This window comes from Natator depressus, chromosome 2 (assembly GCF_965152275.1).
Source record: "Natator depressus isolate rNatDep1 chromosome 2, rNatDep2.hap1, whole genome shotgun sequence".
NCBI classification, from domain to species: Eukaryota; Metazoa; Chordata; order Testudines; family Cheloniidae; genus Natator; species Natator depressus.
Window position 1 is genome coordinate 207262753 of NC_134235.1, and position 12892 is coordinate 207275644.

A 12892-nucleotide genomic window follows, 5' to 3' on the forward strand; every position below is an offset into this window, starting at 1 on the left:
AGATGCACTGAAAGTGTGATGCTTGCCAAGAATACATACCAGATCTACAATCAATATCTTGCCTATATTTAGCTTGTCTCTCAAGTATTTGGCAGTAATTGCAACGGAATTAAAAAAGCAGAACCCCCTGTGGAATAGAGAAGAACAGAAATAAGAAAGCAAATCAGTCAGGAAAACAGTTATAAATAATGTTCAGGGCATTTAAAAAAAAACCCTATAAGATCTCTGAAGCCATAAATCTGCTTCTGGGAGTACCTAGAAAGCCTTTTCAGTCATCTGCTAACAATTAGAGTTCTTCAGAGACATGCACAGTGCAGGTGATTGCCAGTAACCCTAGCGCTCCAAGATGGGCAATATTCCCTGGTACTTACATGGCTGTTGATTCTTCAGCATGATGGCCTGGGGGCCTTACAACAGCAAAACCATTCTGTAAGAACAAGATAGGTTTTCAATTATCAGATTTTTTTTGGAAAAAAAGCTGGTTTCTCTGTGTAACACAGCACAGCAGGCAAACAGAATTGGATTCTACCAGAGGCTCTTGAGCACGTTTTGCTGCCCCCATTACCCTTTCATAGAATTAGCAGAAACAATATATGTGATCAAAGCTGCATATATATCATAACTTAAAGAGAAGCAAAGAGACAGACTCTAATATAGCCAGGATAATTTGGAGCTGTACAGCACATAGATGGCAAATATACACAATAGCTATTGTTCTGTACGACACAAGCATAACTGATTTATTCATTTAAGTCCAGAATTCATAGTTGGTAGAGAGAAAGTATCACTGATCCACCCAAATTAACATTTCATCCAAATTAAATTGCTCCCTGTTGATCCATTTCAGACTATAAAACAGTAGAAAGGAAAAAAGCATTGATATTTACATACAATGGTTTCGAAATGTTGGCTCTACCTTCTGTGTAAACTAAATGATAAATTTACACTCGCACACAGAAAAGGCAATTCCTAAGAGTAGAAAAGGAGGACAATGAAAATCTCATTCTTCTCCAGTCTATAAATTAAGCTTGGAGGCCTGCCAAAGCTTGCAACTTTATTGAATTCCCTTAGTCAATTTCTAACACACATTCTGGAGTTTTATAGAACATTTTCATACACAGCAGCTATCAGAAGTAGTGATGATCAAGGAATTCCTTAACCTACAGATTCACTGCAATGCATCACGTAAAAAAAAAACCATGAAGTCCCCCCTACATGAAGTAAAGGAAAGATCTATAAATCCTTGCAGGACAGCTGCTGTTCAAAAATGTAGGCTGGATAGTCATGAAAATAATTTGCTATCATAAGGAAAAAACTGTTAATCAAAACCTGGGCCAAATTCCACTCCCTGTTATACCAGTGTGAATCAGGAGTAACTCCATTACTTTAGCAGATTTACTCTTGGTTTACACAGATGCGACGGGGAGCAGAGTTGGACTCTTGTGTGTTCAACTACTGCTTTAAAACCATAGCCAATGGAGATTTAAAAAAATGAGGTTCTAATCAATGCATAATTCTGGCAGCCAAACCTATATTTTAAGTAGTCAACAAGGAGTGCCCCAGATCTCTCATACAAAATGCAGCAATGGATTTTAAGAAAACACTGTAGAGTACTGTTGAATACATATGCCTTTTATTGATAAATTATTCTAATAAGAACTAAAGAGGCTAGTTAGGCTGCAGTGCTGCAGTACTTACTTATCCAGGAAAACAACTATGAGAATCGATGGACCTGATTGTCCTTTCACTTCCACAGGTGTAAATAATGAGTAACTACAAGTAAATCAAGGGAGCTACACTGGTGTATGTGAGATCCATTTTCTTAGACAAAAGTGCCATTGAACGTAAAAATAGCAGTTGCCTTACTGAAGGCTAATTTAACAGCCAAGCAACCCCACAATAGCATCTCATATAACCTACCTGCTAAACGCAATTCGAGAAGCCAACTACAATATTTTCTAGAGTCTAGACTATTGTGTTATCAGTCTAAACGGAGCCCAAGGCAGCTGCAAAGGGAGTTCCACTGACCCTCATTTAGAGATTTTCAGGACACTCGGCAGCATCTCTCATTGTCATACTCCTCATTTGCATATAAATGTTCATACTTTATCAAAAAGAGACACACACGTCAGATCTATGTGTCAGTTCTGAGCTATATCTCCCTTGGCAATTGAACAGAAATTGCCTGTAGATTGAATTCACCAGCGATGAAAACCAAAAACCAAGGCAACTACAAAGCCATTAGAGAGGAATATCCAGGACTGCCTGCACTCACCGGGTTTGTTGTTTTTCATAAAGCTTCAGATCTTGGAGTCAGGTGATTAAAAAAAAACGTTTCTAGCCCTCATAATTGCTGAGAAAAACTTGAAAATGTAACCTTTGAAGGCTCAAAGGCCAGATGGCAAATTAAAAGTACCCCAAATTTACTATTTTTAAAAAATTTCATCATTTTAAAGCCAATGTAACGGATAATGGGGGTTCTAACTCATGATTTTTGAATACTTAGGGTTGGCAATACTGAACAGCATTGGCTGTTTAAAGTAATTAGTCTGCTGATTGTACTTAATATACAGTATAGTGAATCAGAAGGAGGATGGGCTAGCCTATAGCTGTCAAACCAAATACTGCTAGCTAAAATCTTAGTACTTTTTGCGGCCTCTTTTTTCAAAAAATATGTTTCACAGGCAAGTGTAACAAATTTCATTCTCATTCAGACAAATTCTGAGATGTGTTTCTCCCCTCTATCATTTGTGAAAATCTAATAATATATACATTCAAGTACATGTAGGTAGAGAACCAAGAGAACACATAGTCAAGGAGGCATCACTCATCAAGTTATGACGTGTATTTTGCTCTTTCAATCCTGGAAAACAATTTGGAAATATCAGTGCAAGAATTATAGCTGCCCCTGCTCAGTTCACAGATCATTATTATCTAACCTTATCAGTATTCCCAAAAGATAGATATAATTAAGATGATTATCTCTCAGAGTACATCATGGGGGTATCTAAAGGGGAGAAAATGGGACACTTTCCTGTTTTTGACAGCATGACAGATACATTGTACACTCCTCTCTTCTGTTTCTTTACTGTGGCAATCCACAAAGGCAAGGAGAATTGTTAGAATGATCCATTTGGAGATCTAGTTTCCTTACCAGTGGCTAATTTTGGACATCTTGGGGTAGTTAACCCTGTCAGTCCCCTATGAGCATCCAAAATACCTGTGACCCCTCTGGAGCATGCATTATATATCTGTACATTACACTGAAATACAGTGCATTACAACAGGCATGTGGGGAAACATTTTTCTTAGGAAAAAACCCTATGCTGGTGATCAAGCAGTTAATTTAATCTAATCCATATTGAGCAACACTGAACAGTGATTATCAGCTAACACACAGTATTAAAAAACAACATTCATGCAACTGATAGAACACTTCACATGTCCTTTAGCTTCAAGCTTTGCACAAACATACTCTATATTAGCACAACTGAATGTCAACTCATTTATTTAGGCAATATTCAAATACCAAACTGTGAGCTCTGAACCGCTCTGGCTGAGGATTAGACAGAAATGCAAAAATACACTGTAGAGATAGACAGAGTAACGAAGAACAATATGTTGAAAATGAAGTGAACACATAAATTCAAAACATTTTTTACATACACCTATTTATACTAGGATACAGAAACCATTATATGTAAACTGATTGACATAAATGCACATTAAAGGAATGATTCACGTCTGTGGCATTATATACTTAGTTCTCTGGTTAAACTTGAAGATAAGGAGTAGACCTGCAACTAAGATGGTATAAAGCAGTGGCTCTGAACCTTTCCAGACTACTGTACCCCTTTCGGGAGTCTGATTTGTTTTGCATACCTCAAGTTTCACCTCACTTAAAAACTACTTGCTTACAAAATCAGATGCAAAAATACAAAAGTGTCATAGCACACTATTACTGAAAAATTGCTGACTTTCTAATTTTTACCATATAATTATAAAATAAATCAATTAGAATATAAATATTGTACTCACATTTCAGTGTACAGCATATAGAGCAGTTTAAACAAGACATTGTCTGTATGAAATTTTAGTTTGTACTGACTTTGCTAGTGCTTTTTATGAAGCCTGTTGTAAAACTAGGCAGATATCTCAATGAGTTGATGTACCCCCGGAAGACCTCTGCATACCCACAGCATACGTGTACCCCTGTTTGAGAATCACTGGTATAAAGTCTACACAGGCTCAAACTGGGAATGACAGAGGAGTCATATATTCAAACTTTCAATTCACAGAGAAGATGCATTTTAGATCTATGTGATCCTGTCTCCGGGCTACTGCAGAGAAAAACAAGGAGAATTCATTCCCTTCCTGTACTAAGGTAAGTATTCTGCTCCCTTTCAATGCTATACATGTGGCTGGATGCCTACTTTCCAAAGAGTAGCTGGGAGATCAGTCATGTATGCTAGCATTCTTTTCTTCAGTATTTTACTTAATTCCTTGATGCTATGCTATGCTATGCTATGCTATGCAACAGCACAATCGGACATCCATCCTGTTTCTGCTGAAATGCGCAGTCAAGGATAGTTTCCATCACATTATTGGGTTCTCTGCTGTTTATGTACAGGTTGTATGCACTGATCTTCTACGGTGGATCCACGGCATAATGGGGTAATATAGGCCTAAGAAGCATTTTGCCACAATGTGAATTTGTCCATTCACAGCAATGTGTGAGAACAAGAGCATGGTTACTGATGTTCTTCTCAAATATCCTGTACCCATACTCAATGATTCATGTGTTTATGGACACACTCCTACAAGGGGTGAATGACTTCTACAGGTGCTGGGCACCATCAACTCTCATTGGATTCAAAGAGAGTTTAGGATGATTAATAACTTGCAGTCAGGCCCTGAGAGGGTAACATTGATTCAGCAGTTGAAACCACTGCCAGCCAACTTTGACTAGTTAATTGATAAATATAACTTTTGTATTAAAATGAATGGTATTTAGTATATTATGTCTTGTTACAAAAACCGTACAGCGTTTGTAAAATATATTTATTGCGGCAAGAAGCAGGGGTTCCTTCGGAAAAAAGACATCTAATCCTCTTTTGCTATCCTCAAGTTCAGTACAAAACTGGTACTGTATGATATTTATAAGCCCACTTGTGCATTGACTGAAAGCACCTTTTGGATCTTTACAAATGAGTTTCACATGACTTCACCCTACAGGACAAATAAATGCTCCCGAGAAAGTGTTCCAGTCATTTGCAGTGTCATGCATGCCGCTGCATCCCAATGGGACAACTTGTGTGAAAAAAGCTAGCCCTGTTTTTTTTAAAGACACCGCTTGGCTGTCTAATTTTGAAAATTTAGCCTTCTTTGTCTTTTATTTTGACTGTGTAAATAGGTAAAACAGTGTGATGCTGGGACCTAAGGCTTAACAATAGTAATATTCAAAGTGCCATTCTTGGTCATCAAAACATCCCTTTGATTTTAATAGGAGGGCTTTAGCTCTGTTTTAACAAATTTTCTGGATTTTTACATAGTAATTGGGTGCACAAGGCTTCTGGATCAGGCCAATAATGACATAAGACACTACTACATTTCTCTGTTTAGACTGCACTAGTTGGGTATATGACAAGTTCACCATGCTTTCATAAATAAAATCCTTTACAGTAGCATACTTTAAATACCTTTACTTTTAATATAGTTGGCCTATGTGATTTAAAAAAAATAATTTTGTAGCCAGATTTGCAGCTGTGCAGGAGTTCCATTCAGCTAGCCGATGGGAGGGGACAAAGGTGGCCTTAAACCACCTTTGTGCTCCTCCAGTCTCTGACACTGTCAGCTCCTGGGCACAACATGGAGTAGCCACAGGGCTGCTCTAAGTCCCATCAGCTTATAATAGTCCCTTTGAAGCTGTTATCCTGGATGAGAATCACTGTGTTCCAATCATCCTGCTTCCGCATGACCCCAAGACATGCCATACCTCATGGTGGAGGGAACAAGAGTGTAAGAGGTAGGGGAATCTTCAGGTGTCTGTTTTAGGGTAGCTTTAAAGGCTATTTGCCAGAGCAGGAGCTAACATCTGGCCCTTGGTGTCTAAGAATGCTGTGTACAAGAACTCATGATATTAACAGAGCAGTACAAGCAGCATGTAGATTTGCCAAGAAAATTATAACGAACATGCAGGAATGCCATTATTTCTCACAAAAGAAGCCAGCAGAGGCCAGAAACACAAGAAATCGCCATTAAACATGTAACTGTATGATGGAAACAGAGTAATACGCAGCTGCTTGTCTGCATCCGTGACAATTCTGTAAAGATGACAGTACTGGAGAAAACTGGAAACGTGGGACTTGTAGTCTAAGATGGCTGTACCTGTGTTGGCCTGTCTAGCCATGTATATTAACTACCCTAGTGAAAAATCAAACAAACAATGGGAAGAGAAGGACAGTTGCTGTGAAGTTCAAGTGAATAATTCAAGTTGTATTGTTGTATAAAATAATAGCAATCACTTAGCTATGAACATAGCCATAATTACTAGGAGAAAACATCTAAGAGATGTTTTTGAATGCACTTTTTAAAAGACTAAAAGTAGAGCAAATAAAGGAAATGGTGTTTATTTAAAAAGCCATACTAGGCAATTATAGTTGCCAGCTTTTATAAAAACAATACAAACAATATAACAATAACTATAAACAAAGCAATTCTGATGATAGCAATTTACTCTGTGTTTGTCTTTTTTCTTCTTTCTTTTTAACTCAGTGTGCATAGATGCTGTTGCAATAGGCAGAGGGAGAGATTTTCAAAGGTAGAAATGACAGCTAAGCACCTAATCCTGAGCGTCAGTGGGAATTGGGCACCAAACCGCCCTTTGTGCCTTTGGAAATCTCTCCTGCCATGGACATTAATTCATTCATTAGGAAGATGAGAGCTGGTGGCGGTAAGTCCTTCTCAGATAAGTGGCTTGTGTTGCTGCACTCCCACAGAGCTGGCCAGCAGAATCCCAAATGTGAGTGGGGCCACAGCCACAGGAGCAGGCAGAGACAGGTTTACTAGGGGCTAAACTAAATCAGTCTCTGCTGAAAAGCCTCTGTTACAGTGGAGCTGGGATTGAATTTTAAAACTGCCATTCCCCAGCGGAACTCCTTGGGCAGAGTAGCAGTGGTATCACCTCTGGAACAGTTACCCCAGGAGAAGGTGAAAATTGCATCTGTGGGGTTGAATCTGGCTCATTTTCTTTCATGCTTCATACCTTAATATTTCTTACTTACTTCAGTGTAGTTCAACAGGGATGCATTTGGGCATTGTTCTTCATTTCCCCCTTTGCTATACATCTGAAGTTGCCTTATAGAACTACTTATCAGTAAAACAGTACCACACAAATACCTGCTAAAGTAAAGCATAAACCATGAAGCAGTTCCTTACATAATCAATATATAACTGCATATGTAACACATTAGGAAGATTGGTACAGATGAAGTTAATATGTCATGTTACTAACATGCCTCAGTCATTTTATGTGATGTAACAAGCAGAAATAGTATAGTTCTTTGTACCCAAATGGTATAACTTGTCATATTACAAAGATGGGAAGAAAAAAAATAAATCATTTCCCCCAGTATCTATTATGCACACCAACACACATTCAGGTAACATAACTAATTCAACTCTTTCATGATGATTGAAACAATATGGACATTACAACATCCCACTCTATCTGCAAATCAGCTGGTATCCAAGTTCAGTGCTGCCAAAAGTATCTGACAAACTGTATGGCACATTTTTTGCATCTCATGCACTTAATCTTGTCTGACCGTATACGTTACAGACTGAGGTGAGACAGTGGTTCAGAGACCAACACCATATTCAAGCATATGGGTCTAATTCAAAGCCCACTGAAGTCAATAGGAGTCGCCAATGAAGTTTAAATCAGTCCCTATGTTCCTAGAATAGTCTTTTAAAGAAGTTTTTTTCCTAATTGTTTTTAAGATATCAGGAGTAAAGCTCTTGTCATGCTTCTCTTTGACTGATTTCACAGACTTTTATAAAGATGCTTTGAAGCAGAAGCAGAGCCGTATTCCAATCCATGTTCCGCCCATCTTTTGACTAATAAATAACTATGCCGTCCTCTGCTATGTACAGGCCTCAATACCTTTCTCCCACGGTAAAGTCTGAACCAACTTTTTCCCTGCTTGCCTAAACTGGATTTTAGCAATACATCTGAACTGAGGGTATGGGCAATTAAAAAAAAAAATTTTTAAAGAGGTGCATTATTGAAGGGGGAAATGAACAAATATATGCCTCTCCTTTTAAAGAGTAACAAAGAAGGAGAATATTTTGGGACAAATTGTGCTTACCCTCCTCATATGAATAATATCATTGATTTTATAGTGCTAGTTCCATGAGCATGACAGGCAGGATCTGGCCCTGTATGACTTGAGCCTTGAGCAATATCAGTATCCAAACTTATTTGGAATGACAATTTCAAGTTCAATTCCAGTTACCCAGAAATAGCAGGGAAACAGCACAGTAACAATGACTGAATACAGCAAATTTATTTTGTTCCTGATGCGTGCTGACATATTGCAAAGCACCACCCCATAAAAGGATATAGTTTTTGTTTCTGAGGATATTAATTTCAAACTGTTTTAATTCAATTAAATGATCCCTGTCTAGTAAGAGGGTAATTACACCCACCCACACACCTGAAGATATGGGAAGGGGCTTGTGTTTGTTTTGGTTCAGTTTAACTACATGCTCAAGATAGTATCGGACCTTGTCATCTTTTAACTGATTTGGCCTTTTTCTTGAGTGTCCTTGCGCATAATTGCCATGGAAACTTTTAAAACAAAAGGGAATAACCAGACAAAATCCACCAGTTCTTCACAGTTGTTTGCAGAGGTCTCTTCTGTTTCATATTTGTCAAATTAAAAATATATGGTGCTTATGTGTTTCTCGCACAGAATAGAGTGTTGCCATTGCCAATGTTGACATATTAAATGAATATAAAAATAAAATGAAGAGAAATCCTTATTTTGAGTATTGTGCTTAAAATAATTAACTCCAACTTATAGTAGCACTTAATAGGGATATTGGAAACTGCAGAAAAGAGTATCAGAAATGTTCCTGTGGATTCTAAAGGCCCAGTTGTGCAATCTTACTCACATTGAGTAGTACTTAATTACAAAAGGCCCCCCACTGCATAATTAGTCCCCAAATTAGGCAGCCCCTTTCTTCAGCTACATTAGTTCAAGAATTAACCCATTTCACATCTGTTAATTTTTCTGTCAATGGGAAGGTGTGACGGGGTAGCCAAAGAAATCCAAGGCACATTACATAACCGGGAAAGACACTCAGAGATTGCATTTTCACAAGATACTATCCAGTAAAACTAATATTGCAGCATCGAAAAAGTATTTTTTAAGAATAATATTACTGAGCAATGTGTAAACATAACCAATTATAGTATTAATTTACTTATTGTTATATACTTATAAATTAATTTTAGAGCCTTAAAAGCATTACTAATATCATGAATAAGCACTGACAATAAATAATAATAGTAAAATATCTGGTTTTAAAAAGTTACCAGTATTAATAATGACAATTTGATTATCACTAGGGAAATACCAAAGACCCAAACACTACCACAGAAAGCAATTATTGGCTCCATTAAACATTAAAGGGTGAAATTCTGTGCTGTGTCGCTAAGAGGTGCAGCACAGAACTTGCAACCTGGAGGAAGAAAGCAAGGGTGTGCCCTTTTGATGCTGGGCTGCTCCAGGGACTGGTGAAGTCCCGGACATAACTTAGGCTATCTCTGGGAGCCTCTCTAAAAATATCTCTACACAGCAATCAGGAGTTGTGACTGCAGTATGCATAGCGATACCGAAGCTAGCTTTGATCTAGCTAGTTCAAATAACAATGGCAGCATGGGCAGTGGCATGGGCTAGCTGCCTGAGCACGTACAAGAATCCCGGGCAGGCTTTTACTTAGGCAGCACCACAGCTGCATCACTATTCTTATTACAGCTACCTAGATCAAAGCTACTCCGGGTATGCACACATGTGCTGCAGTCACACCTCTGATTGCCATGTAGACCTATCCTGAATTACGGCAGCATTCCTGGGTGGTTGTATCGGTTGTAGCACTGTGTACGCTGACCCTACCCACACCACAATGCCTTGTACTCACTCCCAGCATGCCTCTTCCCTCCCACTACACCAGGGCTTGCACGGAGGGAATGCTCCCTCTGGAGGACAAAGGTCTTCTTCTACAGGAATGTTTGGTCCCTTTACTTGTCTTAAAGGGCCCAGCATAGGGGTGAGGATCTCATCCCAAAAGCCTAATTCACCAATGAAGTCCATGGGCCATATTTGATAAGATCTCACACATGCAAAGAGCTATACACAAGAAGTTATTTGTAGTGCACAACTACTATTGGTCCTAAAACCCGCAAGAACTATGTTCTGTATTCTTGAGCACCATCTAGTGAACCTTATCTATTAATTATTTACCTAGACATCTCTCATCTACAGAGCACTCCTGTAACAATATTCACCTAGGTTTGACACTGGCCTCTGCTTACATACACCCAAGTTGAGGGTCCATAGCTGAGAAAAGTTTACCAGGAATTGTATTGTAGTGCCACAACTCTCCACAACCTTCCCACCACTAGGGGTCTACAGTCAGCCAGTGGAGCGCCAAAAGTTGATGGTGCTGAACAGTGAGCGGAATGGGGGATGCAGCAGGGCTGGCTGGGGAATGTGCTGATTCAATACATCTAAGGTGCAGACTTCATCAGCAGGGCTCCTAACAATTGCATTTTGTGTCTCTCAAACAAATGTATGACAATGTTTTGAGTATCTGAATTATAGACAAATTCAATTTTCAATTTATTATTTAAAAAGTAAATAGCAGATTAGCATTAGATTTAAAATATTGACTTCCAGACTGCAACCACTTCAGTGGTAACTGAGGTCTTACAGTGGCTTACACTTTATTCTTCTCAGCTACTCATTACACACAGATAAACAACCAAGAAGAATCACACAGTGTGCAAGACCCCATAAATCCGTGGAGATAAGCAATAAAGGTCTTGCAGCAGATCCTGGTCATGTCAACTGCACATACAGCATATCTGTTTATTCTTATCTAGTCCTCCTTTTAAACTCGGTTAAGTTCTGCAGGGCAACCTACAGTCAACAAAGATAAAAGCTTGCTAAAAATCTCTACAGGTCCCTCATTGGTCCCTCTGGCCAGGAACAATGCACGGTAACTGTATGCACAGTACTAAACAGGGCCCAATTTTCAAACTTCTGTGCATAAAGGCCTGACATTTAGTCAGCAGGATTACTCTTCAACCTGAGTAGAGGGCTCCACAATATGGCCATATGTTTGGGTGCCCCAATTCTTCATTTGGTGCTTCAAATCACAAATACTTATTATTTATTCATTTATTTATATTATCAGACCACATAGAGGCCCTAGTCATGGACCAGGAATCAAGCGCTGTACAAATGCAGAGCAAAAGAGCTTACACTGCCCACTCTAAGTAGAAGACAAAAGGCAACAGATGGATACAGACAGACTGACAGGAGAGTACAAGGAAACTGTCAGACAATAATCATGATTTAAGCACCTAAATGTCAACATCCAGGTTTGAAACTGAGCTAAAAAGGTACTGTCTTAACTGAACTACGCTATCTAGGGTATAATTGAAATACTGACGGAAGTAAAATTGAGATGAAGGAAATTCACCATAATTTCATTCCAGTGTATATTGTTGGTCCTAAAATATTTACCTCCTACCTAGGCTTTGGTCACGGGACTAAGTCCACCAGTATTTGGACAAGAAAATGTATACGCAGTTGCATTAAGAAGCCATGTTAGCTCCAGCAATATTTATTGGGGTAACTCTGCATTCAAGAAGAGTTATGGTGTACCTTAAATAGAGGTGTTAAAATACCAAATAAAATGTCAAAGTCTGTCATGTCTGGAGCTTTTATAAATTGTTTAGACTGGGAATAATTTGGGTTTTGTACATCATTCTGTTCAGATCACGTAGAAAAGAGAAAAATAAGGTGAGAGAGGAAGAACAATGAAGCATAGTCAGTTTGAAGTTGTTTGATGGAAAAGTATACCCTGGATCATTACCTCCCTAATCAACAATTTCCCTATTCCTCCGTAACTTGCAAGTCCACTCGTTACCTTTCCTCTCTCTGGGTGGTATTCTGAGGCTACACATACTACTCAATAATCATATTAAAAATCACTTCAAAAGGGAATTCCAGTACAGCTTGCCAGATATGTACATATTATGAGTAATTTTAACTTGGACTGTAGCTCCCTAATCACCTCTGTGTTAAAAAAAAAAATACTACAGTATACCGACAGCAAACCTTTCCCTTGTGAACAGAAGGTTTTGAGTAATAAAATCTGCCAACTACCTAGCAGAGTATTTAGATTACCACACCTTAGTGACCATCTTTCCCACTCTCTCCTCTTCCACCCTCGCCACAACTCCAGAAAAATAACATCTCTCTTTCAGCTTCTTCCCTCGTTTTCCCACACACCACGCAACCCAGACCTCACCTTCAGCTCTCCAGAGGCTACTTTGGAAGCCAGTTCGATGACACAGCCAACAGCCATGCGTGCAGCGCCGGACGAATGCAGCTCATTCCAAATGGTGTCACTGTCCACCTGAGCAAACAGTCAGTAGAGAAGGAAAAAAAAAAAAGAAAGAAAGAAAGAGAGAGAGAGAGAGTATAAGAGAAAACAAATCAGTGAGGGAGGGCTGGCAGGGTGACAGCCAATGTACAATAACATTAGTCTTCCGCCTTGGCCAGCTGAAAAGGCCTTCTGGACATGGCTTTGCTTA

At 38.9% G+C, this 12892-nt stretch overlaps 1 protein-coding gene across 3 annotated transcripts in view; it reads right to left on the reverse strand.

The window, feature by feature from the left end:
• Positions 1 to 12892, reverse strand: part of HDAC9 (histone deacetylase 9) — a 542743-nt gene that overhangs the window by 124466 nt on the left and 405385 nt on the right. For all 3 annotated transcript variants that reach the window (XM_074945808.1, XM_074945812.1, XM_074945807.1), the window contains 3 exons: positions 12607 to 12714; positions 372 to 427; positions 40 to 127 (listed from right to left, as the gene is read on the reverse strand). In XM_074945808.1, coding sequence (XP_074801909.1) covers positions 40 to 127; positions 372 to 427; positions 12607 to 12714 — 252 coding nt within the window. The remainder of the gene's footprint in view (positions 1 to 39; positions 128 to 371; positions 428 to 12606; positions 12715 to 12892) is intronic.